Here is a 25,925-nt window from a genome sequence, read left to right on the forward strand (position 1 = left end):
TCATAACGGCATATCACTTTCACACTATTGTGAGCTTCCTACTTTCACTGTGAAAAAAATGAGTGTATATTTTCAAACACAGATACTAACTAATTCTAAAATTGCGTTTTGTTTAGAAAAAGAAAGAAAGTGATTTTTGCGTGTACACTTCCCCTTTAAGGGGCAGTGGGGTAGCCTAGTAGTTAAAGTACTCACGGAAATGAAAAAAACCTCTTTTTCTCAATTCAAAAATCGACACAAATTGTTATGTAGCTGTAAATACGAAATAACAAAACAACTCGAAAAGTACTAGTCTGGATTTGCTAGTTTGATCTCAGTGAACAATACAAAATGTACTTTACAGGAGGTAATTTGTCGGCACTTTCAACATTCGAAAATAAAACTAAGTCCAAATTGATATAGCAGAAACAGACTATATAGGCATTACGTACCTGTTCTCACCTGTCGTCAAGGTGTCATAGGTCACCTTGATCTACTTACACCTGGTTATGCCCTGTTTCACAATAGTCTGTTTTATACACATTTTTACACACTTTTACGTGTAAAAAGGCATAAAAACATTTGATACGCTGTATTTGTGCCACGGCCCAATTAGTACTAATTTAGTTGATTGAATATTTACATATTTTGTATATTAACTGCAATAATTTAAGATCTGAGGTCGAAAAAACAGTTTTTTTTCATTTCCGTGAGTACTTTAGAGAGTTCATTTGTCATGCCGAAAGCTCAGGTTTGATCCCCCACATGGGTACAATGTGTGAAACCCATATCTGTGTTCTACAAGGTCTAAAATTCAATTGGTTTAATGATTCAGACAGACACAAGTGTTTGCGTCCCATGAAACTCACAGATAATGTTGCGTAGTATATACAAGCCCTGAATTATAGACAATAGTGCCTCGAAAATGGACCTTACCGACCATCAGTTGACGGAAGTATTGACAGTAGTGCCTCAGAAGATGGACCTTGATATCATCAGTTGATGGAAGTATTGACAGTAGTGCCTTGGAAGATGGACCTTGACGACCAATCAGCATGGAAGTATTGACAAAAGACAAATTGTTGAAATATCACCGCTGCATTTATTTCAGTTCAATCACAAATAACTTCCTCACGGTTCCTTTTCCCATGACAAGCTTGAAAGGACAAACAAACCAAGAGATGATGTATACTACTCAAAAGAAGTTAAAGAGCACCTGATTTGTTCACACTGCCATAGTTAATCTGTCATAGCTGGTGGATATCAACACACAGCTATCCAGATTCCAACTGGGGGTGTTCTTTTACTTGTTTTTAGTAGTGTATATAGTTAAAAGGTACACTTCATTCCCAATACAAAAATATTTTATATACATACTTACAGCATGGCAGTCAACTACTTGGTTCATGACCTAGGGATCTATTGGAGTGAGTGAGGATGGTTTAACGCCGCTTTTAGCAATATTCCAGCAATATTCCAGCAATATCACGGCCGGGGGGACACCAATAATGGGCTTCACACATTGTACCCATGTCGGGAATCGAACCCGGGTCTTCGGCGTGACAAGCGAACGCTTTAACCACTTGGCTACCTGACCGCCCCAGGATCTATTGGAGTGATTGAGTGAGTAGGTATGGTTTTACGCCGCTTTTAGCAATATTCCAGCAATATCACGGCGGGGGACACCAGAAATGGGCTTCACACATTGTACCCATGTCGGGAATCGAACCCGGGTCTTTGGCGTGACGAGCGAACGCTTTAACCACTAGGCTACCCGACCGCCCCGGGATCTATTGGAAATAAGGGTTTGAAGTGGCAGAGGTTAAGGAACAGATACATGCCTCCTCATCCATCTTTCCCATTTCCAACGTGAACATTGACAGACAAAAGAAGGAAATATACAGAGGCCAAAAAGTTAAACACATCTTTATTTTCATATACCCCATGTATCTTTCAGAAACATCACGACATGCATCTCAGTTTAATAAAAAAAACATCTGAAACATTACTGCACAAGTACTGTTTCTCCAAACATATATCAGATCAGGCAAAGAAGCAGGAGTAGTTCAAGAAATTAGAACTGGGCAAGATTTTTAGAAAAGCCTATTTCACATGGAAATATACATGACAAACAGTGCTTATCCTTTATCCAGCTCTATATATAGAATTCCTAATTTTCTTCAGCAACCAGTGTGAGTTGGGTTTAACGCCGCTTTCAACAGTATTCCAGTTACATCATGGCGTGTCAGCTTAATGTGGGAGGAAAGCCAGAAGTGATGCAGGTCTCAGACGTTTACCACTTCAGTGAAACCCACGAGCACAGGTATGGTGCTGACAAACCTAGAAACAATATCAGGGTGAACCAGGATTCAAACACACAATCATAGGTTTCTGGCGTGCCCAAGACACACAACTCTGCCCAGCGAATTGCAGCGACTGGGCCACCCGTGCCCCCCAACCAGTGTGAGAGACCCATCATCATGAATATATTGATCCGCAATTACTGACTTTATCTTCCTTATTCTAGCTTGTGGGCAATCATCTTTTAAATGCTCAGTTGAACATTACACAAAAGCAAATATAGTTCAGACCCATTCTGAACAAAACAAATCATATATTGTAAGTTTTTTGTGAAGACTGAGCACAACTTCATAAAAAACATCCCCCAAAATATTTCTTTTCGTTCAGCATATTTACAACACAATTTCAAAACTGCTGGCAACTATTGCAATATAATTCAAACATGACCTCATTCCATCACCTGAGATTGGTTGTCAGGTCGTTAGTGTGGAAATGGTACTTGTAAAGACTGAGCTTTGTGTCCATGAGTTTGAAGTTAATTTGCAGCAGATTATGAGTGAGTGAGTGAATTTGGTTTTACGCTGGTTTTAGCAATATTCCAGCAATATCACGGCGGGGGACACCAGAAATGGGCTTCACACATTGTACCCATGTCGGGATTCGAACCCGGGTCTTCAGCGTGACGAGCGAGCGCTTTAACCACTAGGCTACCCGACCACCCCCCGCAGCAGATTATGAAGAGTATTGACATACGACTTCAACAGCAACACCATTACCAACCTACAACTGACCTGGACCCAGCTTCATTTTTGTTTAACGCCACACTCGACAATATTCCGGCTCTGTGATGGCTCCATGTAATTAATCAAATCTGCACTAAATGAAACAACCAAAATTAAATACTGTTCAATACTGGTACAAGTGTGAATTTTAAATATCTTTTTCTTAAATAACTTGTTAATATTTGCAAAGAATTTAACTTCAAATCAACCCTGACACAAACAAATATCTTCAGAACAAGAAACAAATCTGGAATAGTTAACTGAGTGTGCCACACCTCTGCAGGAAATGGGAGACAACTCTGTCTGAATTCTAAACAAACCATCTCACTGTGTCATGTAGGATTGAGCTGTAATACTAATATAATCACCACCAAAAGAAACGCAAACCATAGAAACATGTACTTGGTTAGGTTGGTTTGTTGTTTTACGCTGCACTCAGCAATATTCCAGCTATATGACAGCTGTCTGTAAATAATCGAGTCTGGACCAGACAATCCAGTGATTGATATCATGAGCATCAATCCACACAATTGGGATCGATGACATGCTTCAACCAAGTCATCAAGCCTGACCACCCGATCCCGTTAGTCGCCTCTTACAAAAAGCAAAGTTGCCTTTTACAGCAAGTATGGGTTGCTGAAGACCTATTCTAACCCGGATCTTAGAATCATATAGAGAAGTATGTACGTTAAGAAGAGATGTTTCCAATGTGTACCGATTAATGATAAAATTAACAACCAGTCAAGGGGTACCACAGTATATCTTTGTTCTTATCACGATATGCTGCACGTGATTTCAAAACTTACACCAGTTTATTGCTAATTTTTTTTGTTACCCTTTTGTTCGTTAGTCTAGAAAATTCTGGACTGGGAACATATTATCTGGTCTGGTAACTTTGCAATGTTGCCAATCCGATCGTCTGACTGAAATTTTGGGGAATCTCATACACGGACTACACATGCTCAAACTGTGCCCAAAGATCAGTTGAGTCATCAAGCCTGAACATTATTATCTTAGCATTATCTTCAGCAGATCTTAGTGTTATTATATGACTTTTATTAGCTTTTACTAGACTTGGGCTTCGGTCTAAAGCCACATACTGCATGCTGGGCATGAGAATCAAACACCAGCTGTGCTCCAAGACAGATATATCAAGCGTATCAAGATCGAGTTGCGAGAACAGTTAGTGAATTAAAGACAAACCCCATGTCTACTACACAACTCCTCCTGTCCTGTTACATTCTCTGGTGGATCTTGAAAATCCTGTTAATTTAATGATACCCATTCCTCTCCTTCAATGACAATGTTCTCTCAACAGCTTGGTGTGATTTGGCAATACTCCCATTGCTTCATAAAGAAATTACTATCTTTTCAAATGGACCATGGTGCCATTGTATGAAGCGATCTTAGCGCTAAGGTGGTCGTCGCTCCCATACCTTACCATAGACTTACGACAGTCGTAGCGCTAAGGTTGTTTTGTACAACGGCACCCCTCAATGCTATATACATGATATACAGGATGATGTCAAAATAAATCTCTTTATTTACAAATATTCACAGAAAATAACCATTCAGCATGAACACGAGATTATTATTCAGTACTTTCATCAGTTTGCAAAATGGAATCAGTAAATGAAATATGTCAAGATTACAGACTTGGAGTTTCAAGGTCATGCAAGGTCAGCCATCAACTCCTCCCCCATCAGCAGACATGATGGACTGAAACACCCTCATCACAAACACTTCTCCCCGACAAAATACGTTAGACACCATAACATAACGTGACTCTTGTCTGATATTACCTTGCCCAAGAGCAGTATTTCATGATCAGACTGTGTGCTTACAGGAATAGGAAACTTATTTTAAAAATATCCAATTATTTAAAAAATATAAATTTACTGATTAATTTCACATTTTAGCATTAAAATGTCATGGCTGTGTCAGCCAGACGCCGGTTATAAACATTTTATAAAACCATGTTCCTCAGCTCCTGGACAAGTATATATATATACACACAGCACTAGACCGTTGGGCAGGAACACCTTTCTTCGTATTTCCTGGTGAACAGACGGTTATCACATAAAGGCCAATATGAAAATAATGACAATCTTTGAAAATATTTTAACAGTTAAAGGAGAAATAAAAAGGAAGAAGGGAATTTGTTTTTTGGAAACATGATTATAATAAAACTAATCTGTCATCAACTTACACAAAAGTCCTTGTATTGGTAAAACGAAACAATTAAATCAGTAAACCAAGTTGTTAATTAAAAAGCAATATAAAAAAAATGCAGTATCCCACACTCTACACTTGTGGCGTTGATACAAAAAGTCTAGAGTGAGACAATCTTATCAGAAAGGTGTTTCAAGATATTACGAACTAGACATACATGCATATATCTGCATTAAGTAAATATTCAGTCAGGAAAATGTAAACACCTCTTTATAAGGTTTTTAAAAAATAAAAATTGGTTCTCAGGCAATGACTTTTGACAAAATAGTATGGGCGGGCAGTGATATCTTTGTTGTTGCTTGTTCAAACTAGTATTTACCCAAATAAACAGTTGTGTACCATCAACCTGGGAAAGGGCCTCCCTACATAAAAAGCATGTCCCCAGTAACATAACACGAGATGTGCAGTTAAGTAACTGCATGCTATATTGGATTGCATTGTTTTTAAGTATTAGGATTTTGATATGTTTTTAAAAAATAATAAAATAAAAAAGAAACATGCGACAGACTTTATGATGATGCGGGCTGCGCCGGAGAACCAAGACTTATTTTCTTTAGCCTCACATGAATAAAATTCTCAAACCAGTCATGTTTCTGTAACATTTTTAATATGTTGTCTTGTTTTTGACCCTCGGAAGGAAGGTAATTCCGTGCAAACAGAATTACTTCCCTTTATTGCTGTAACAAAGCATATATGACTCACAGACTGTGTTAAATCTTGCGTTAGTTACAATACGTTGCCTTGATGGATTACTTTCTACCATATTACTTTGTGGGTTTCTACAAGACTGCAGATGGCAAACAGTGGAAGTCGGATTCCATAACGGCTCAATAATGCAACAATGAAACAAGTGCTTCCTGACCCTCAGTTGTTCAATAGAAGAAGGTAACAAGATGTGGTGAAAGGGAGACAACTCTCCATCCTAACACCAATATTCATCACAAATACATTTAACCATAAAAAAGCATCCTTGTAACATTTTTCTAATTTGTGTCTGCTGACACATATTTCCAAATGTCAGCCGATGAAATATTGAAGATAGGCACACAGTCTGTCAACCATTCGTCTAAACATGCCTTCACACAGGCAATGTGAGTGAATAAGTGAGTTGGGTTCAACACCGTTTTTAATAGTATTCCAGTTATATCACGGCATGTCAGCTTAATGTGGGAGGAAAGCCCGAAGTGATGCAGGTGTCTCAGATGTTATCATTTCGGTGACACCCACGAGCACGGTATGGTGCTGACAAACCTAGAAACATAATCTCGTCGAACAGTGATTCGAACCCACAATTTTAGGTTTCTGGCATGCCCAAGGGACGCAACTCTGCACAGCGAATCGCGGCGCCTTAGAGGACTGGACCACAAATGCCCCCGGGTATTGTAAGAACACTAAATGCTGAGTGGGGACAAAAGGGACCAAGGTTTTCAATGTGATCACCAGTTTGCTGAGAGTTATCTCCCTTCAATTGGCAGAGAGTTATCTCCCTTCAGTTTGCTGAGAGTTATCTCTCTTCAATTTGCTGAGAGTTATCTCCCTTCCGTTTGCTGAGAGTTATCTCCCTTCAGTTTGCTGAGAGTTATCTCCCTTCAGGAAGTACCTTGACTGCTGCATCAGTTCTCCTGATCAGCAAACACAAACTTGTAGACATTTGATGCTGGTTAACTATAACCCTAGTACCATAATCCCAAAGTCTGTTGTCTAGTTTAATAAAACATGATAATACAGACAGCAAGTCCACAATAAATAATGCCGACATCAGCTGATCACTCCCATTCTGTGGTCCCCGGGGGTTTGGGCGTCAGGTCGTACATGACGCGGGAGATCCCCGGCACTGTGAGTATAGACGTCACCATGTCGTCCACAACCTGCCGGAGAAGAAACATGAAGGTCAGCTAATCAGTTACATCGGAACAGGAAATCATGTGACCCACAAAGTTGAATTTCAGTGAGTGAGTGAGTGAGGTTGGGTTTAACGCTTTTAACATCATTCCAGTGAGTGAGTGAGTGTGTGAGTGAGGTTGGGTTTAACGCTGTTAACATTATTCCAGTGAGTGAGTGAGTGAGCAAGCGAGCGAGTGGAGTTTTACACTTTTAACATTATTCCAGTCATATCACATAAGAGGAAAGACCATGTGATGCAAGTCTAAGATGTTTATCACTTTGGTGAATCCCTCGATCATGGATATGGCGCTTAAAAACATAGAAACATAATCAGGGCAGACTGGGATTTAACCTCCCTATATTCGGTTTCTGGTGTGCCCAAGGGAAGTAACTCTGCACAGTGAATTGTGGCACCTGAGACGACTGGGCCACCCACAGCCCCTTCAAGTTTGAAACAGAATGTTAACGAAGGGGTAGTGCTTTTGTGCATTATTCACAGCAGCAGAGTTCATGTATTAGTCGTGAGGGACAAAATTCTGCACAGCATATTCCAGCACCTTAGATGAACAAACTCTCCATGACCTCCATACCCTCAACATGGCATAGCTAGTCCGTTCCACTTTACATGGAAGCAAGCAGACAAGAAGGCTTCAAATATTCAGTGTTCCCATTAACCCGTAATAACCAGTTGTTTACCTGTGGACCAGCCTTTAGTACCTTATAAATATTTCTTGTTGAACAAAACATTGACGATAATCCGTAAAGTAGTCTCCAACCAAAGTGAAATATTCCAGGGAAAAAGAGAAAATATTTTGATTGAACTTTGTGTGAATGACGTGTACATCTCACTCAATCACTTCAGAGATGGCATCATTGAATTTGTCAGCCATGAACATTGAACACTCAGCATTGTTGAAGATGTTGAAAGAATTGAAACAAGGTAAAAGGTGGGACTGACAAAAATTAGGGAGGGACTGGTAATTTTTCAAGAGAGTATGTTCATCATATTAGTAACTGAAAAATCACCAAAACAAGAAGACCCTCACCTTTGTTGTCAGCTGTTTTCCAGGTGTGGCTGGGACCCCTGTCATGAAATCATTTGTAACAAATGTCCGTATGACAACAGATCGCTGACATGAGGGGTGGTGTGAGGTGGGGTCCCTGTCGAAGTGCAGTGGGGTGATGATAACTGGCATCTGGCTGATAGTCCCAGTTTCCCCCGCGTCGTGAAGGGTCTTGGTTGCTAGGTGATCTACTTGTCGTAATGTACTCAAAACACCCTCGGATAAAAATGTCGGTGTGACATCTTCAATTGGGTGTTTGACGGATTCTCCAAAGGTATATACAACTCTGGAATTTAAGAAGTCATCTTAGTATTCAAGGCATTGATTAATCTCATACAGTTGTTGCGTGAGGTGAGGTGAAATAGGACATTCAAGATGCATGAAACAGTGTCTCTGCTTGCAACAGTCCCAACTAATCCCAGTTTGACAGTACTATAGCCAACTATACCATGCCTCAGTTTTAACATGGATACACCACTTAGACTTTGTAGACAACCTTCCCTTGTTTTATTCCCTGTTCAGATGTCAGCTTGTATCATCTTAGCAAGGATCACCCTTTAATACTGTGGTGAGGTTCGTAGTATCATCTTAGTAAGGTCCACCTATTAATATTGTGGTGGGTTCATAATATCTTAGCAAGGCTCACCTATTAATACTGTGGCAAATTCCTGGTATCATCTTAGCAAGGCTCACCTATCAATACTGTGGCAGATTCGTGGTATCATCTTAGCAAGGCTCACCTATTAATACTGTGGTGGGTTCATAATATCTTAGCAAGGCTCACCTATTAATACTGTGGCAGATTCGTGGTATCATCTTAGCAAGGCTCACCTATTAATACTGTGGCAGATTCGTGGTATCATCTTAGCAAGGCTCACCTATTAATACTGTGGCAGATTCGTGGTATCGTCTTAGCAAGGCTCACCTATCAATACTGTGGCAGATTCGTGGTATCATCTTAGCAAGGCTCACCTATTAATACTGTGGCAGATTCGTGGTATCATCTTAGCAAGGCTCACCTATTAATACTGTGGCAGATTTGTGGTATAATCTTAGCAAGGCTCACCTATTAATACTGTGACAGATTCGTGGTATCATCTTAGCAAGGCTCATCAAGTCCCCCCAGTCCGGCCGCGTGTCTGAGGAAATGGCTGCCACGTAACTGTACGTACGACTGTCTCCCTGCAGGAAATGTATTCATGAACATGAAAAGACAGATATCTCGAAGAACGAAATTCATTCATAAATAGACGGCTATTCATGATGTGTTCATTAATATTGAAATATCCCACTGTAAATGTTTATTAAAAGTCAAACTCACTATTAACGAATGTATTAATTGGAAGTATTCTGGTCCTGAAGATAATTCCTGACTCCAGTTGATGCCTGTCTCCAACAGTTCACCATCTGACCGCCAACTCCATGAAGAGTATATCTCATGCGCATAAGAAGTGAGCGGGTTACGTTAGACTAGTTTCTTGTTTTATACCAGTCATCAATATTGCAGTCAGATGACAGCAGTCTGCAGTTCATACAGACTTGGTCGGACAAACCAGGGAACAGGTGAGGTGTGTGCGTGCGCGCGCGTGCTTGTACTAGTCCGGACTGATGCCGATTTATAGTGCTAGCTCAATGAGATACCATGCCGCAGTTTAACATGAATACCCCACTCAGACACAGTATACTGACTCTGAGTTGACCAGTCCTTGTTTTAGCCCCTTAATGCCGAGCGCCAGACAGGGTAACAACAAGTACCATCATTTAACGTCTTTAGGTAAGACGCGGCTGGGGATCAAACCCCGGACCTTCCGCTCTCCGGGCGGACGCTCTACCCAGGGAACATGGACAAGCCAACAATGTCACTAAGCCTGACCACCATATTGAAAGTAGTCGCCTCTGATGACAAACAATAGAGAGACCTATTCCATTGTCAGTACTTCACGACTTGCCCACACCACGTTCCCCCATCTTCCATGAATACAAAGTCAAATGAGACCTATTCCTGGCGTGAACTTTCCGCAAACCCTACCGTTGCCTGATCCGACGCATTTTGAACGAGAAATATTGACGATGCAATGTGAACACTCATTGATCAGGGCATATCCTGATTTCAATAGCTGCTTCGTTGGTTAAAAATGGTGACTACATATCTTATCTTATTCTTGGGTGATCATGGAGGGACGTTGTGTTACAAACCTGCTGAGTATTGACAATGGGCCTATTCTAACCCTGGTGCCACCGAGGTGAGGTGAGGTGAGGTGAGGTGAGGTGAGGTGATGGGTTACCTGTACTCCGACAGTCTTGATGGGCAAGAGCGTGGCTGTCAGCTGGGCTTTGGCCGTGATGACCTCGAGGCGGTCCTGCTCATGCTGAACCATGCAGTTCTTCACCTTGTTCAAGAGGGAGTGGGGCTGCACAGACAACAACATTTGTATTATTATCATATTAGTACTTGTTTGTTTGTTTCTTTGTTAAACACTGCACAACACTGCAACTTTATGGCCCTAAGGCAGTGCCCGTGAGTGGTTGAGTGAGTGGTTGAGTGGTTGAGTAAGTGGTTGAGTTGTTGAGTGAGTGAGTGAGTGAGTGAGTGAGTGAGTGAGTGAGTGAGTGAGTGAGTGAGTGAGTGAGTGAGTGAGTGAGTGAGTTGACTGATTGAGTTGACTGATTGAGTGGTTGATTGAGTGGTTGAGTGAGTGGTTGAGTGAGTGAGTGAGTGGTTGACTGATTGAGTGGTTGATTGAGTGGTTGATTGAGTGGTTGAGTGAGTGAGTGGTTGACTGATTGAGTGGTTGATTGAGTGGTTGATTGAGTGGTTGAGTGAGTGAGTGAGTGAGTGAGTTGTTGACTGATTGAGTGCTTGATTGAGTGGTTGAATGAGTGGTTGAGTGAGTGAGTGAGTGAGTGAGTGCTTGAGTGAGCAATCGAGTGAGCGAGTGTGCGAGTATGGTCTTACACCACTTTTAGCAATATTCCAGGAATATTATGTCAGGGGACACCAGAAATAGGCTTCACATATTGTGCCCATGTGGGGAACCAGTGTGACAAGCAAAAGCTTTAACCATGAGGCTACCCCGCCCCTCAACAGTGGGATGTCACACCAGTACAGCATCAGTCTCATGTAGCGATATTTCAGTCATAATACAATATGTCTTGTTTGTTTGTTGTTTAATGCCTCACTCAGCAATAGGCCTATTCCAGCTATTTAACAACTGCCTGTAAATAATCAGACCAGGTCAGACCAGGTGATTGTGAGAAACAATCCCTGTGTTCGGGGAATGATGACTCCCTATCAACCACCGAGCCTCACCACCCAAGCTATCAAATCTCCTCTTACGACCAGCATATAACCCCAAATCCCCAGGGGTGAGACATGATAAGTGTAACGATACTTAATATGTGACCTTGATATGCAGAGTAAGAAATTGGCCCCAATGGAAGTGTTAAATCAATTAAGTAAGAAGAAAATGAAAATAATTTGTAAAATGACAGGGATTGATGATTAACAGGGAGTTTGCAAAAGACAAATAGCATTGTGGCGTTGTCGAAGGTTACTCTGATCATACTATTACCAAATTTATAAAAGACATTTTGGACGAAAATCAGGTCAATGTCCAAGAACCCATCTGAAACGTCATCCACACTAGAGTGTCATTAATGGTTCATTGTAGCCAGTGGTAGAAACTAACAGTCCTTATAATGATAACATATAGCGAAAACCCTAAAAATGGCAAATTTCTACTAGTCCTTATGATACCTTTACTATTGGGCAGTTTTCAAGGACTACAGGACTAGTGCCAAATTCTAACGCTATTGAAACATCATACTGCTCTATTGAATTGATGCAATCGTCACTCACTGTCTTCAGTGCAGTGGCAAAGTCCACGATGATCTTCAGCAGGATGTTGGTTTCAGCGAAGTCTTTCTCCATGTAGGGCTCGTCAGCACATATAACTCGGATGGCTAGCCCTGGACCTGGAACATCACAAAAGAATTAGTGAGTATGTTTTCACACAGAGGTTAGCAAGATTCCAGCAAGTGCATGCCAGAAATGTACTTCACTCGTTACATCTCCGCAAAGGGTAGTAATACAACAAGATAGATAGTTTGTTTGTTTGTTGTTTACGCCGCACTCAGCAACTTTCCAGCTATAAGACAGTGGTCTGTAAATAATCGAGTCTGGACCAGACAATCCAGTGATTGACATCATGAGCATCGATTCACGCAATTGGGATACAATGACATGTATCAACCAAGTCAGCGAGCCCGACCAGGTGGATCCTGCAACAAGATAGTATTCATTTACTTCAATCTCATTAAAATCAGATCCTAGTTCTCGCTATCGCTAAACAGAGATCTGAGGACATCCCATTATGGGTCACGTCAGTACGACCTTTCATCCAACCAATCAGGGCGTCGCTTACCAGATTATGAAAGTGACAGTCGGAATGTGTTTCCTAATCATGCAACCTCGAAAACATCAACATGGGGTATTCCGAACGACAGTTACGACCCGTACGACTCATTCGTCAAAATTATCGTCTATCTCTCGCTACGGTGGGATAAACATTTGAACGGAGGAGGCGTTAAACAGTATGTAGGAAGCACTGCCATACAATCCCAACCATATATTAGACATTCCGGAATGTTCGTTTGTTCAGTTTTCAAAATTTTAATCGAGAACTGTGTCAACATATTTTTCAAACGTAATCTGAAATGGAAGTCGCCAGGTTGAAACAACGGGTGTTAAGTTTGTTAAAATGCATGCAGCAGTGATCACATGACAGCCTGACTCACCGGGAAACGGATGTCTGTTGACGAGTTCATCTGGCAATCCAAGGTCTCGACCAATATTTCGCACCTCGTCTTTGTGAAAATCTTTTAAAGGCTCCACTACTCTACCCTGAAATACAACACAATACACTCACTGATAATGGAGCCATTCGCCATTGTCACACAGCAGACAGCAGTATGGGTGTGGGTGGGGCAGGAGTGGAGGGAGTGTGGGTGGGGTGGGGGTTAGTGGAGGGAGTGTGCGTTGGGGGGGTGGGGTGGGGGTGGGGGGAGGGGTGTTACACCAAGTTTACAAACAGGATATCAAGCACAATCTTCAGCATGACTCAGTCAATCATGGATGGTGGACACTGTACCTTTTTGGCATGACGATCAAACACAATAAACAGTGGGCTTACCCACGCTGGTCAGTCTTAGACCTAGGATACAGATCGATTCCGTTCAGGAGATAAACATCGAAAGAAATCACTGCATCACTTATTGGCTTGTTGTTTAATGCTTAACGCCTCATCCAGCAATATTCCAGCTATATGATAGTGGCCTGTAAACAAGTCTGGACCAGACAATCCAGTGATTGATCGCACTGATATCAAGAGCAATCTCCCAAGTCACGTACAACATCATGTAGTCAACAAGTCTCAAAGTCTGATCAACCCAAACCATTTTTGTCTCCTCTGTAGACTAGCATCAGTCATAGGGGACCTATTCTCTCCCGAATGGCAACGAGGCCATACATTCATTCATGTACAAAGACGTACCTGTTTCCTGAGTTCGCGGACTAGATCAGTATCATTGTGGTGTGTCTTGATAGCATCAGCTTTTCCACTTGCCAGCTCGGAGGCGCTTTCAATCAGGTCTGGACGTAAGGTGCCTGAACAAACGACCTGGGGTTAAATAGGATTCCAAACTTGGTGCCCTTGGTAGGTAAATTGATATGAAAAAAGGAATTATTTCAATTCTTATTTTCTGGACCTGTTTATCAACGAGATACAAGTCACCTCTGCAATGCCAAACGTTAGTTCACATTATAATTAAATAACTTGGAAACTTTTACTGACATATGCTGCAGTCTTACACCCAGAAAATGGCTTCTGAACAGGATTTCATAATTCCCTGAAACACATAGCTGACAATGCCATTAGCATGTTCAGGTGTGGAGTGAGTTGGATTTTATGCCCCTTTTAACAGTATTACAGTTATATCGTGGTGTGTCAGCTCAATGTGGGAGGAAAGCCCGAAGTGATGCAGGTCTCAGATGTTTACCACTCCGGTGAAATCCACGAGCACTAGTATAGTGCTGACAAACCTAGAAACATAATCGGGGTGAACCGAGATTCGAACCCACAATCATAGGTTTCTGGCGTACCCAAGGGACGCAACTCTGCACGGCGAATCGCGGCGCCTTAGCTGACTGGGCCACCTGTGCCCCCGTTCAGGTGTGGAAGATCAGTTAGGAGCTCTCCCAGCAGTAAACACAATGTGGGCACTTGTACAGAAAACAGACACAACACCAATGAGAAGAATCAATTCTGTGCAAACAAGGTCACTGTTGAAGTAAGACGAGTTCTATGGCTGAACAACTTCTTTATTACAATTAGTGCGACGTTTCGGTGTAGATCCTAACACCTTTATCAAGCAATGATATCATTGCTTGATAAAGGTGTTAGGATCTACATCGAAACGTAACAACTACTTTATTACAATTAGTGCGACGTTTCGGTGTAGATCCTAACACCTTTATCAAGCAATGATATCATTGCTTGATAAAGGTGTTAGGATCTACACCGAAACGTCTAACCTATATATGATGTCATTGGACACAGCTAAACAATCTTCCTAAAAAATCACAAAAACAGTTTACCTTGTCCCAAAAACACTTCTTCCGGTTTTAGTTTTAGTTCCTCTATCACCTCGTTAGCTACCTGAAGAATAAAAGGTAAGATTATTTGTTTGTTTGTTTGTTTGTTGTTTAACACCATACTCAGCATCATTCCAGCTATATGATGGTGGTTTCTAAATAATCATGTCTGGGCCGACAATCCAGTGATTGACATCATGAGCATCGATCCACACAATTGGGATACAATGACATGCATCAACCAAGTCAGCGAGCCTGACCACCCGATCCCATTAGTCGCTTCTTTTGACAAGCTAATCGCATATTATGGCAAGCATTGGTTGCTGAACTTGGGACCTGGTCTCCTGGAATCGGTCACCCACACACAACCAACATCTATGAACGTTAGGACTGTTACGATTCACTCACGCATACATCAAATGGAACCGTATCCATTCATGATTTGAATTCGTTATTCGTAGGCACTAGAATCGAAGATTTATGAACATGCAATCATGTGCATTTACATAAATATATCCATAAGAACATATTTTATGCATAGATTTCTTCAAAAGACAACACTCTTATACTATTTGATTTGACAGTATTGTGGTCACTGGTCATTGTTGCATTTGAGCAGATGCTAGCACCTGGATAAGTGCAATGTAGAAATTTATAATATATTAATAATTAACAAACCATGTAAAATATTTTGTATATATTGCTTCACTGAACATAACAAACAATACATCAAATGCTGACTTGTTATTGTATTCTTGAATTCGTATTCGTTTCCCAATATTCGTGATACACATTGTATTCGCCTCAAAGAGTACCATATTTTCTTGAGTATAGTGCGCACCCATGTATAATGCGCACCCCCCTCTAGCTGGTTCAATTTTTTGGAAAAAAAGAAATTTGAATATTATGAAAAAATTTACACCGTACCCTTTCAGCGAAGTTCGGCAAACGAACGGGTGCTGAGAAACTTCGTCAGTACAAATTCGAAATTTGAGATAAAAAATCACCAGACATGTTTATTTAATAGTTTAAATAGTATTTATTGTTCTGCTAGGCATTGTTTTATATCTAGGGATTAAGATTACCTTGTGTATTTTCTCATAAACTAAGCCGGAAACAATTGTTGACATGGTATTTCCGGTGTTTCGTGCTCACGGTAATGTCTTTCCATGGGGGAAAAAAACATCCAAACTCATAATTCGTGTAAAATGCGCATCCCCTTCTACACAGCTGTGTTTTTTTCGAAAAAAAGTGCGCACTATACACAAGAAAATATGGTAGTCGTTGCAGCCCTAATGAACGTGGTAACTGATCTAACTGGAACAGGCCACCCTGACAGAACCAACCTTCATAAAGGTATCTCCAATGATTTTTCGCTTCTCTTCGGGGTTGGTAGTGGTGTTTAGGGTGTTTGTCCGGCGCTTCCGGGAGTTGCAGTTATATTTGTCGATCGGCACTGAGGTAGTTCCATTATAAAATGTGTGTGCAGAGTGAACCACTGACGAAAAGCAAACATGCAGAGAATAACGTATTAGGCTGAAAATATAAAACAATAACTTCTCAAGTACATTAGCATCACATTTTGTTTGTTTGTTTCTTGTTTAACACCGCACTCAGCAATATTCCAGCTATATGACGGCAGTCTGCAAATGATAAGAGTCTGGACCAGACAATCCAGTGATTGACATTATGAGCATCGATCCACTCAATTGGGATAAGACGACATGCATCAACCAAGTCAGCGAGCCTGACCACCCGATCCTGTTAGTCGCCTCTTACGACAAGCATGGGTTGCTGAAGGCCTATTCTACCCCGCATCTTTGCGCGTCCATTAGCATAACAGTGCGGGCAGGCAGCGATGGTTTCATCACTCCAGTTAAGCCTCCCTTGACTCATCTCTAAAGTTCTAAATGAACAGTGAATATTTTGCAGAAAAATCACTAAATAATAGCTTAAAACACAATCACAAAAGTGAACACACGATGCATGTTGAAGAAAACCTTGACCAAAATTTTGAAAATTTCAAATTTTAAAAAATCGCTAAAACCTATTAAACATTTTAAATGTTAAATGCTAAAAACTGCTAAACAATACAAAAGATATGATCATCAGCTGATCATGTTGCGTTGGACAGAAAACCAAATGAACCATGCATCATTTACAGATGCAACAAAAAAAGATAGATGATGTTGGATTTGGACAAAATAGCTTCAGTAACCATGGTAACTGTCACATTGATTCTCCAGCATCAATACAAGCCAACTTTGGAAAACAAAAACATTACCAAGGTATAATAATAACCTGATTTGAGAAATTTCTATTCCACATATGGACCTATTTACCAAATTTTGAAGTCAGCCTGAATTGTGTATCGACCAGTAAGTCCTGATAAATCTCAGCAGTTTGTTTCAGAATCTCATATTATACTATGCACCTCACAGTTACCCCCCTTACCTCGAACTTTGAGGCCCATGCCACTCAGAGACTCTTCGACTTGACGACTTTCGTGTTTGCGCATGAATCCGTTGTCGATGTGTACAGCGATGACCTGGTCGTCCTTCAGGGCCTTGTGGAGCAGGGCGGCACACACAGTGGAGTCCACTCCCCCACTCAGCAGCATCTACACATGGCAGGGATGCAGCTTTAAACTGTGCTTCAATTATCAAGTCTTTGATAGGCAATTAGAAGTTGGGAATACATCAATACATGACACGTTTTAATGGATAGCAACTTCTTTTATTCTTTGTATGACGCTTCAGAGCTACTTCTTGTTCCTTCATCAGGTGATCTGCTAGTGAGTGCATAGAGAACTACATATATATAATAGCAACCTTTTTTAGTCTTTATATGAAGTTTCAGAGCTACTCACATATATAGTACTCCAAAATTGAGTGAGTGAGTATGGTTTTACACGTTTTTAGCAATATTCCAGCAATATCACGGCGGAGAACACCAGAAATGGGATGAAATGACCGACTCCCATAACTGCTCTTGATGCCCTGTAGGTACAATAAATATCATTGTGCTTCTGAGACCTGAATCACTTCGGGCTTTCTTCCCACATTAAGCTGACACGCCGTGATATAACTGGATTACTGTTAAAAGCGATGTGAAACCCAACTCACTCATTCACTACCGAGGGATGCAGTATATTATACTTATGCGTTTGTGCATACGGGATGCACATTTGTTCCGTTGCATAGAGAACTGCAGCATCTTAGACAGGGCCGTCTGTACCACCACACAGGGATCAACATACCATACAGAATGGACGCAAACAATATCCCTTGCAAGCAAAAGTATGTTTGTTTGTTGTTTAACCCCAAACTCAGCAATATTCCAGCTATATGACAACAGTCTGTAAATAATCAAGTCTGGACCAGACAATGCAGTGATTGAAAACATGAGCATCGATCCACACAATTGGGATACGATGACATGCATCAACCAAGTCAGCGAGTCTGACCACCCGATCCTGTTAGTCGCCTCTTACGACAAGCATAGTCGCCTTTTACAGCAAACATGGGCTGCTGAAGACCTATTCTACCCCGGATCTTCACGAGTCGCAAGCAAAAGTGTATGGATGGCATTGAATCTTGAACTTATAAACTGAAGCATATACATTATGTTCATCTAACATTTCTGTTCTCATAAGAAATACAATCAATGCACATCACGTCAGATCTTTTTTATATATACCAGGGTGAGCAATTCCACATCTAAATTCCGGGATAAATTCTTGGCCCCTCTTATTTATGAAGCCATTCAACCAACATTTATTTGTTTTACCAAGAGTGTCATCATTTAAAGGACATTTCATTATATACAGTAAAGTATGGTTTTTACGAACTCAAGGGGACTACTAATTTTAGGTCGTTATAACCGTAGTCGTTATAAGTATATATACAGCACAACTACAGCAAATAGTCGGGACCAAAAAAGTAAGTTTGTTACATCCGTCAGTTCGTTATAAGCGTGTTCGTTATCACCATAGTTTACTGTATATTCTTTGCAGGCAATGATAAGATTGTTTTAGTCCCTAGGACATGTTACTCACCAGGACTTTGTGTTCTCCCACTGTTTCCTTGATGTAGTCGACGCAGGCCTTCTCCCGGCACTTCATGGTGAAGGCGCCGTGACACTCCACCACATTAAACAGGAAGTTACGCAACATCTGTCGGCCATTTTCTGTCAGGTCAACTTCAGGATGGAACTGGACTCCATACAGCTTCATTTTCTCGTTGGCGATACCTTCAGGAGTGAGCGGGTGAGTTTATCGCTGCTTTGAACAGCTTTTCAGTTATATCTCAGGGTAGATTTAACAACAAATTTGCCTCATTTCATGGTGATTAACGAGTAAATAAAGAAGTTGTTGTACACAACATTACAAAATGGTGGCTGGCTGTCATTTTACCGAGATGAACATACACAGAGAACAGGTGAAAATTTGTCTTTCTACTTATGCCTACTATGTTTCGGCAGGCCCTTTGTAATTGAAACTGGCCACGGGCCAATCAACCCCTGAGTAATCTGTGGTATTTGCATCCAGGAACCCACTAAATTTCAAAATGTTATTGCTTTTACACACGTAATTTCAAACACTGAAGTGTAACCTGACTCACCGGCAATGACGCTGCCGGACCGGGCAATAACTTGAAAGCCTTCCGCTGTCTCAGTGAGGCTGTCTCCGTGGGTCAGAAGCACTGACTGCTGCTTCTCCAGGCCCCTGCAAACACATGGACATCAGCGACATGACCACAAGCCACATGGATGCCAACAACATCAGCCACATGGACGTCAACAATGTCATCTACATGGACGTCAACAACATGAACACCAGCCACATGGACGGCAACAACAGCAGCCACATGGACGTCAACAATGTCATCCACATGGACATCAACAACATGAACACCAGCCACATGGACATCAACAACGTCATCCACATGGACGGCAAACAACATGAACACCAGCAACATCAGCCACATGGACATCAATGTCATGAACACCAGCAACATGGATGTCAACAACGTTATCCACATGGACATCGACAACATGAACATCAGCCACATGGATGTCAACAACATCAGCCCCATGGACATCGACATGAACATCAGGCACATTGACGTCAACAACATGAACACCAGCAACATCAACCACGTCGACATCGACAACATGACTGAGTGAGTGAGTTTGGTTTTACATCGCTTTTAGCAATATTCCAGCAATATCACGGTAAGGGACACCAGAAATGGGCTTCACACATTCTACCCATGTCGGGAATCGAACCCGGGTCTTCGACGTGACGAGCGAACAATTTAACCACTAGGCTACCCGACCGCCCCTCAACAACATGAACACCAGCAACGTCATCCACATGGACGTCAAAAACATCAGCTACATGGACATCAACAACACCAGCCACATGAACGTCAAAATCATCAACATGGACATCAACAACGTCATCCACATGAATATCAACGTCATCCACATCAACCGTTAATGTCATCCACATGAACGTCAACAACATCAGCTACATGGACATCAACATCATCCACATGTATATCAACGTCATCCACATCAACTGTTAACGTCATCCACATGAACGTCAACAACATCATCAACATGGACATGAACAATATCATCCACATGTACATCAACCGTTAACGTCATCCACATGAACGTCAACAACATCATCAACATGAACTTCAACAATATCATCCACATGTACATCAACCGTTAACGTCATCCACATGAACGTCAACAACATCATCAACATGGACATCAACAATATCATCCACATGTACATCAACGTCATCCACATCAACCGTTAACGTCATCCACATGAACGTCAACAACATCATCAACATGGACATCAACAACATCATCAACATGGACATCCACAAGTACGTTAACAACGTCATCCACATGAACGTCAACAATGTCATTCACATGAACGTCAACAACATCAGCTACATGAACGTCAACAACATCAGCTACATGGACATCAACAATGTCATCCACATGAATGTCAACAACATCAGCTAGATGGACATCAACAATGTCATCCACATGAACATCAACAACATCAGCTACATGAACGTTAACAACATCAGCTACATGAACGTCAACAACATCAGCTACATGGACATCAACAATGTCATCAACATGAACGTCAACAACATCAGCTACATGCACATCAACATCATCCACGAACACCCTGGACTCAGCCTCAGAGCCATGGTGTCAAGACTTACTTGAACAAAGGGCACTTTGTTTCAACTGTGATATCAAACTGTCCATCCTCACGAAGATCTGTTTTGGTAACCTTTCCCTTGAATTCCTTATTCAGCATCTGAAACAATTCATCACATTATAATCCAGCTGAACAGGCACATATAGTTGGTTCACCCGTGCGAGGAGTAAATACAGTCCATGTTAACACTTTACAGGATAACTATCAGCTGTATGTACAGTGACTGCGAGGAGTAAATAAGTCCATGTTAACACTTTACAGGGTAACTATCAGCTGTATGTACAGTGACTGCGAGGTGTAAATACAGTCCATGTTAACACTTTACAGGATAACTATCAGCTGTATGTACAGTGACTGCGAGGAGTAAATACAGTCCATGTTAACACTTTACAGGATAACTATCAGCTGTATGTACAGTGACTGCGAGGAGTAAATACAGTCCATGTTAACACTTTACAGGGTAACTATAAGCTGTATGTACAGTGACTGCGAGGAGTAAATACAGTCCATGTTAACACTTTACAGGGTAACTATCAGCTGTATGTACAGTAACTGCGAGGAGTAAACACAGTCCATGTTAACACTTTACAGGGTAAAACATCAGCTGTATGTACAGTAACTGTGAGGAGTAAATACAGTCCATGTTAACACTTTACAGGGTAACTATCAGCTGTATGTACAGTAACTGCGAGGAGTAAACACAGTCCATGTTAACACTTTACAGGGTAACATCAGCTGTATGTACAGTAACTGTATCAAAGTATCGTCACCTGTAGGCCATAACAGATGCCCAGCACTGGCAGACCAGCATGGAAGATGTCAGGATCGTACCGAGGGGCGTCGTCATCATTCACAGAATTCGGTCCACCAGATATTATGATGGCTCTGAAAAAAAACAATCAGGATGCATCAGAAGTTGAAGAATCAGCACAAACCAAGAACTGGCAGGGTCTGATTATCTTGCCAAAAAACTCCCAAACTCGACAAATATATAACATTGGTTATAAATATAACTACATGAATTGGGAAATTTAGAATTCCAATTTGGGAATTTGTACTGCCATTGGCGCCAGACCTTAGCCTGAATATCAGCCTCTGAGCAGATAAATAAATCCCTGATAGATGACCTGTTAGCGATAGTTTTAATGACAGTTTTTGCAATAATCTCGCCATATCACTGCAAGGGACAAAAGCAGGTTCTAAACATTGTAACCATGTGGGGAAGCGAACCCAGGTTTTGGGTGTGACGAGGGAACACTTATACACTTGGGTACCCCACAACCAGTGTTATATGGGGGCCCCAAGTTTATTACTAAGAATAAAAACATCTCATGTTTATATTTGACATAGTCTGCACTGAAATATTTCATAAATAATATTTATCCATTTTTGTCATGTTTGTCAGGGTTGGCATCATAATATTCATAAAGACTCCCAGATAATGTAAGTACATTGTGTATATCATCACTAGAACAACTTCTGCTCACTTGTAGCCCTTTTCTTTAATGGAGAATGCTGGAGTATCCAGGGGAAGAATGTCAGATTCTACGTTCAACTCCCGAACTTTTCTGTCAATCACCTGGAACAAAGGTTTGATCTTCATGAAATGTTTCTTTTATGATGCAATTTTCAAGCTACAGTAAACTTTGGTTATAACGAACTAAAGAAGCACTGATATAGTTCGCTATAATCGTAGTTCGTTATAAACATATACAGCAATTGCACGGGGATCCAAAACATTACTTTACATCCGTCAATTCGTCATAAGCATAGTTTACTTTAAGTGCATGATATGATGGTAGCAAGTAAATAATCATGATATGACCAGACAATCTAGTGATCGATGTCATAAGCATGCCCTTGGTAGATTAATCAGATATCTATCCAGGATTCCATACAAAGTGCCCTTGGACGGCAATTTGGGAAACAATCCTTATTTTGCTCAAATTGGTCAGTGAAATACAAGTCACTTCTACAAAGCCATTACATTATTTATTCCTATGGAACATTAACTGGTAAATTTGTAAGTACTATCTGGGAGTTTTTACTGACATTTGCAAACACGGGGCCATATACCAGCCTGTGAGCAAGTTGGTTGGTTTGTTGGTTGGTTGGTTGTTTAACGCCGCACTCAGCAATATTCCAGCTATATGACGGCGGTCTGTAAATAATCGAGTCTTGACCAGACAATCCAGTGATTAATATCATGAGCATCGATCCACGCAATTGGGATCGATGACATGTATCAACCAAGTCAGCGAGTCTGACCACCCGATCCCGTGAGTCGCCTTTTACGACAAGCATAGTCGCCTTTACGGGAAGTATGGGTTGCTGAAGACCTATTCTACCCCGGAATCTTCACGATCATCTGAGCAAGTCTAGATAAATCCCTGTTAATGTTGTCTTTTATGACTAGCATAGGTTGCTTATGATCCGGAATCACCACAGGACCCTTATGAAATAAATAAATGGCTATAATATTACACTGTCCAGCCATAGCGGAGTGGTTTGCACTGCTTGCACCAATTGTTGTAGCCTGTTATCAACTATGTCCAGATCTTGGACACACAGGACACTTTTAATACAAAATATCAGTCAAACAGTCTCACTTTCCCATACTGTGCTCCTGCATCAAGAATGGCTATCTTCTCCGAAAGATGCACGTCTCCGTTCACATGATTTGCAGTGGACCCATTCATTGTGATGTCTGAAAATACAGAAGATACTTTGAAGAGAGTTGAACTAATATTTAAGTCCAGCAGTGTAAGAAATTTTCACTGAGCTTCTGGACCAAGACTGGAAGGACCACTTATTTCCTCCCAAAACAAAGTTATGCATAACTCCTAGCCCCAAATGTGGGGTGCTGAACAAAACAGTCATATTAATAATTGGAGAAATCGGTTGTTTTCAAAACAGCCCATAAATGTGAAAACGGACATAAACCCATTGCCAAACCAGCCACAAAAAAGTCATAATGGCCACTGTTAAAAAGTCAAAATAATAAATGAATTTAACAATAAATGACAGCCTTAGAAATTGGCACTCGTCCTGTAGTCCTTGCCTAAATGCTCAATAGTGAAGGTATCATAATGACTGGTGGAAATTTTCCATTTTAAAGGGTTTTGTTAGATGTTATCATTATAAGAACTAGTGGACTAAAACTGTTAGTTTCTACCACCGAATGAATATCCAATGTGAGCAGGATGTGTACAGAGTACATGTTAGATGTTATTATCACAATGTAATCTCTTCCAGTAGAGTTGATGTGTTGTTTTAAAGGGCCTTGTTCACAAAATGAACATATTTTTCTTGTACTTCTAAAACATGAAAAGTATTCACCAAGTAGTTTTATAGCCAAAACAAAAATATTTTCACAAATAAATTCTCTGCAAGGGCGCTGACCTGGTTGACACATGGCTGATAATGATACATACATTTACCTAAGGAAATTGTGACAGTCGCTCAGAAAATGTTGCAGTAAAGTATGGTGACTCTCGTACCACAAAAATAGGTTATTAGTCTAAAAATACCACGAAAACAGGTGACCTTCGGAACACTTCATCGCCGGTATCAGGTAATTTTTGCGTTTTCATTAATTAAGCAAAAGAAGCTATCAAATGTTTCCTTCATCTGAAATGTTCATGTTAAGAAAGTAGTAACTGCTTGCGAAGGCGATGTGAGAGCGCTGTCATCAATCATCTTGTTGACACTTAATCTGTTTAGATTTGTCGGGCACACGTTGTTTATTTTACTAGTTCGCAAATCGGTCCTGACAGTTACGGAAACGGATAACTGCCCGATCAGCAAGATACATTTACCAAAGGCGTACATGCAAACGTCGACGTACGACTTGGATCTTCGACTGTGGCCAAACAATCCACGAAATCAAAACTCACCTGTGATTTCGCCCTCTCTTTCCTTCGAGGACATGCAAGTGAAAATTTCGCGGAAAAGACACATGAAGCCTATTGCGCATGTCCGCCGGGTCGGGGAATTCCGCAAGGTTCCGGTTATTGTCATATGCTATTTTCCTCAGACATATTAAACAAAACAGTTTCCTAGGATAAAAATGGAAACGCCATTTCTCTGCCTTTTCAAACAAATGCTGTGCAAGGTATTTTGAAAGTAGTTTCTGACACTTTTGAAATTATTGTTATTTATTAGTGAGGCTTATTTTACACATATGACACAGAGAGCCGAAAATGTGTACAATAGTGAGTTATTTAGTTTGGTTTAACGTACGTTACTCTGAAAAGCCGAATGTGGGAGGAAAGCCCGAAGTGATGCAGGTCTCAGACGTTTACCACGGGAACGGTGCTGACAAACGTACAAATATAATCGGGGCGAAGCGGGCCTCGAACTCTCAACCATAGGTTTCTGGCGTGCCCAAGGGACGCAACTATGCACATCTAATTGGGGTGCCTTAGGCGACTTGGCCACCCGTTCCTCAATAATGGACAGTGTTACTGCTTTTGATAAACAATGACATCTTTTATTAGCTTTTACTTTTTTCAAGAGCTAAAAAATAATATATTTACCAAGACCGTTATGTAAAAACTGTTCCCGGCAAACCAGTGGAGAGTCTGGACCAGACAATCCAGTGATTGACATCATTAGCATTGATCCACGTAAATGGAATACAATGACATGCATCAACCAAGTCATCCAGTCTGACCCCCCGATCCCGTTAGTCGCCTCTTACGACAAGCATAGTCGCCTCTTACGACAAGCATAGTCGCCTCTTACGACAAGCATGGGTTGCTGAAGACCTGTTC

The 25,925-nt window shown here is 41.1% G+C and overlaps 1 protein-coding gene across 1 annotated transcript; it reads right to left on the minus strand.

Annotated features, from left to right (window-relative positions):
• Positions 1-1,076: 1,076 nt before the first annotated feature.
• Positions 1,077-25,118, minus strand: LOC139473178 (GMP synthase [glutamine-hydrolyzing]-like). Its single transcript, XM_071255694.1, has 17 exons — positions 25,047-25,118; positions 23,760-23,857; positions 22,638-22,729; positions 21,921-22,035; positions 21,152-21,249; positions 19,517-19,620; positions 18,952-19,145; positions 17,349-17,514; positions 16,241-16,392; positions 14,898-14,958; positions 13,795-13,907; positions 13,040-13,145; positions 12,102-12,217; positions 10,528-10,653; positions 9,309-9,424; positions 8,225-8,528; positions 1,077-7,162 (listed from the first exon to the last, which is right to left on the minus strand). The coding sequence occupies exons 1-17, from the start codon at positions 25,108-25,110 to the stop codon at positions 7,061-7,063; spliced, it is 2,127 nt and encodes a 708-aa protein (XP_071111795.1). The 5' UTR covers positions 25,111-25,118; the 3' UTR covers positions 1,077-7,060.
• Between the last annotated feature and the right edge of the window lie 807 nt (positions 25,119-25,925).

Source organism: Haliotis cracherodii, unplaced genomic scaffold (genome assembly GCF_022045235.1).
Source record: "Haliotis cracherodii isolate W230 unplaced genomic scaffold, xgHalCrac1.p SCAF_27, whole genome shotgun sequence".
In the NCBI taxonomy this organism is placed as follows: Eukaryota; Metazoa; Mollusca; class Gastropoda; order Lepetellida; family Haliotidae; genus Haliotis; species Haliotis cracherodii.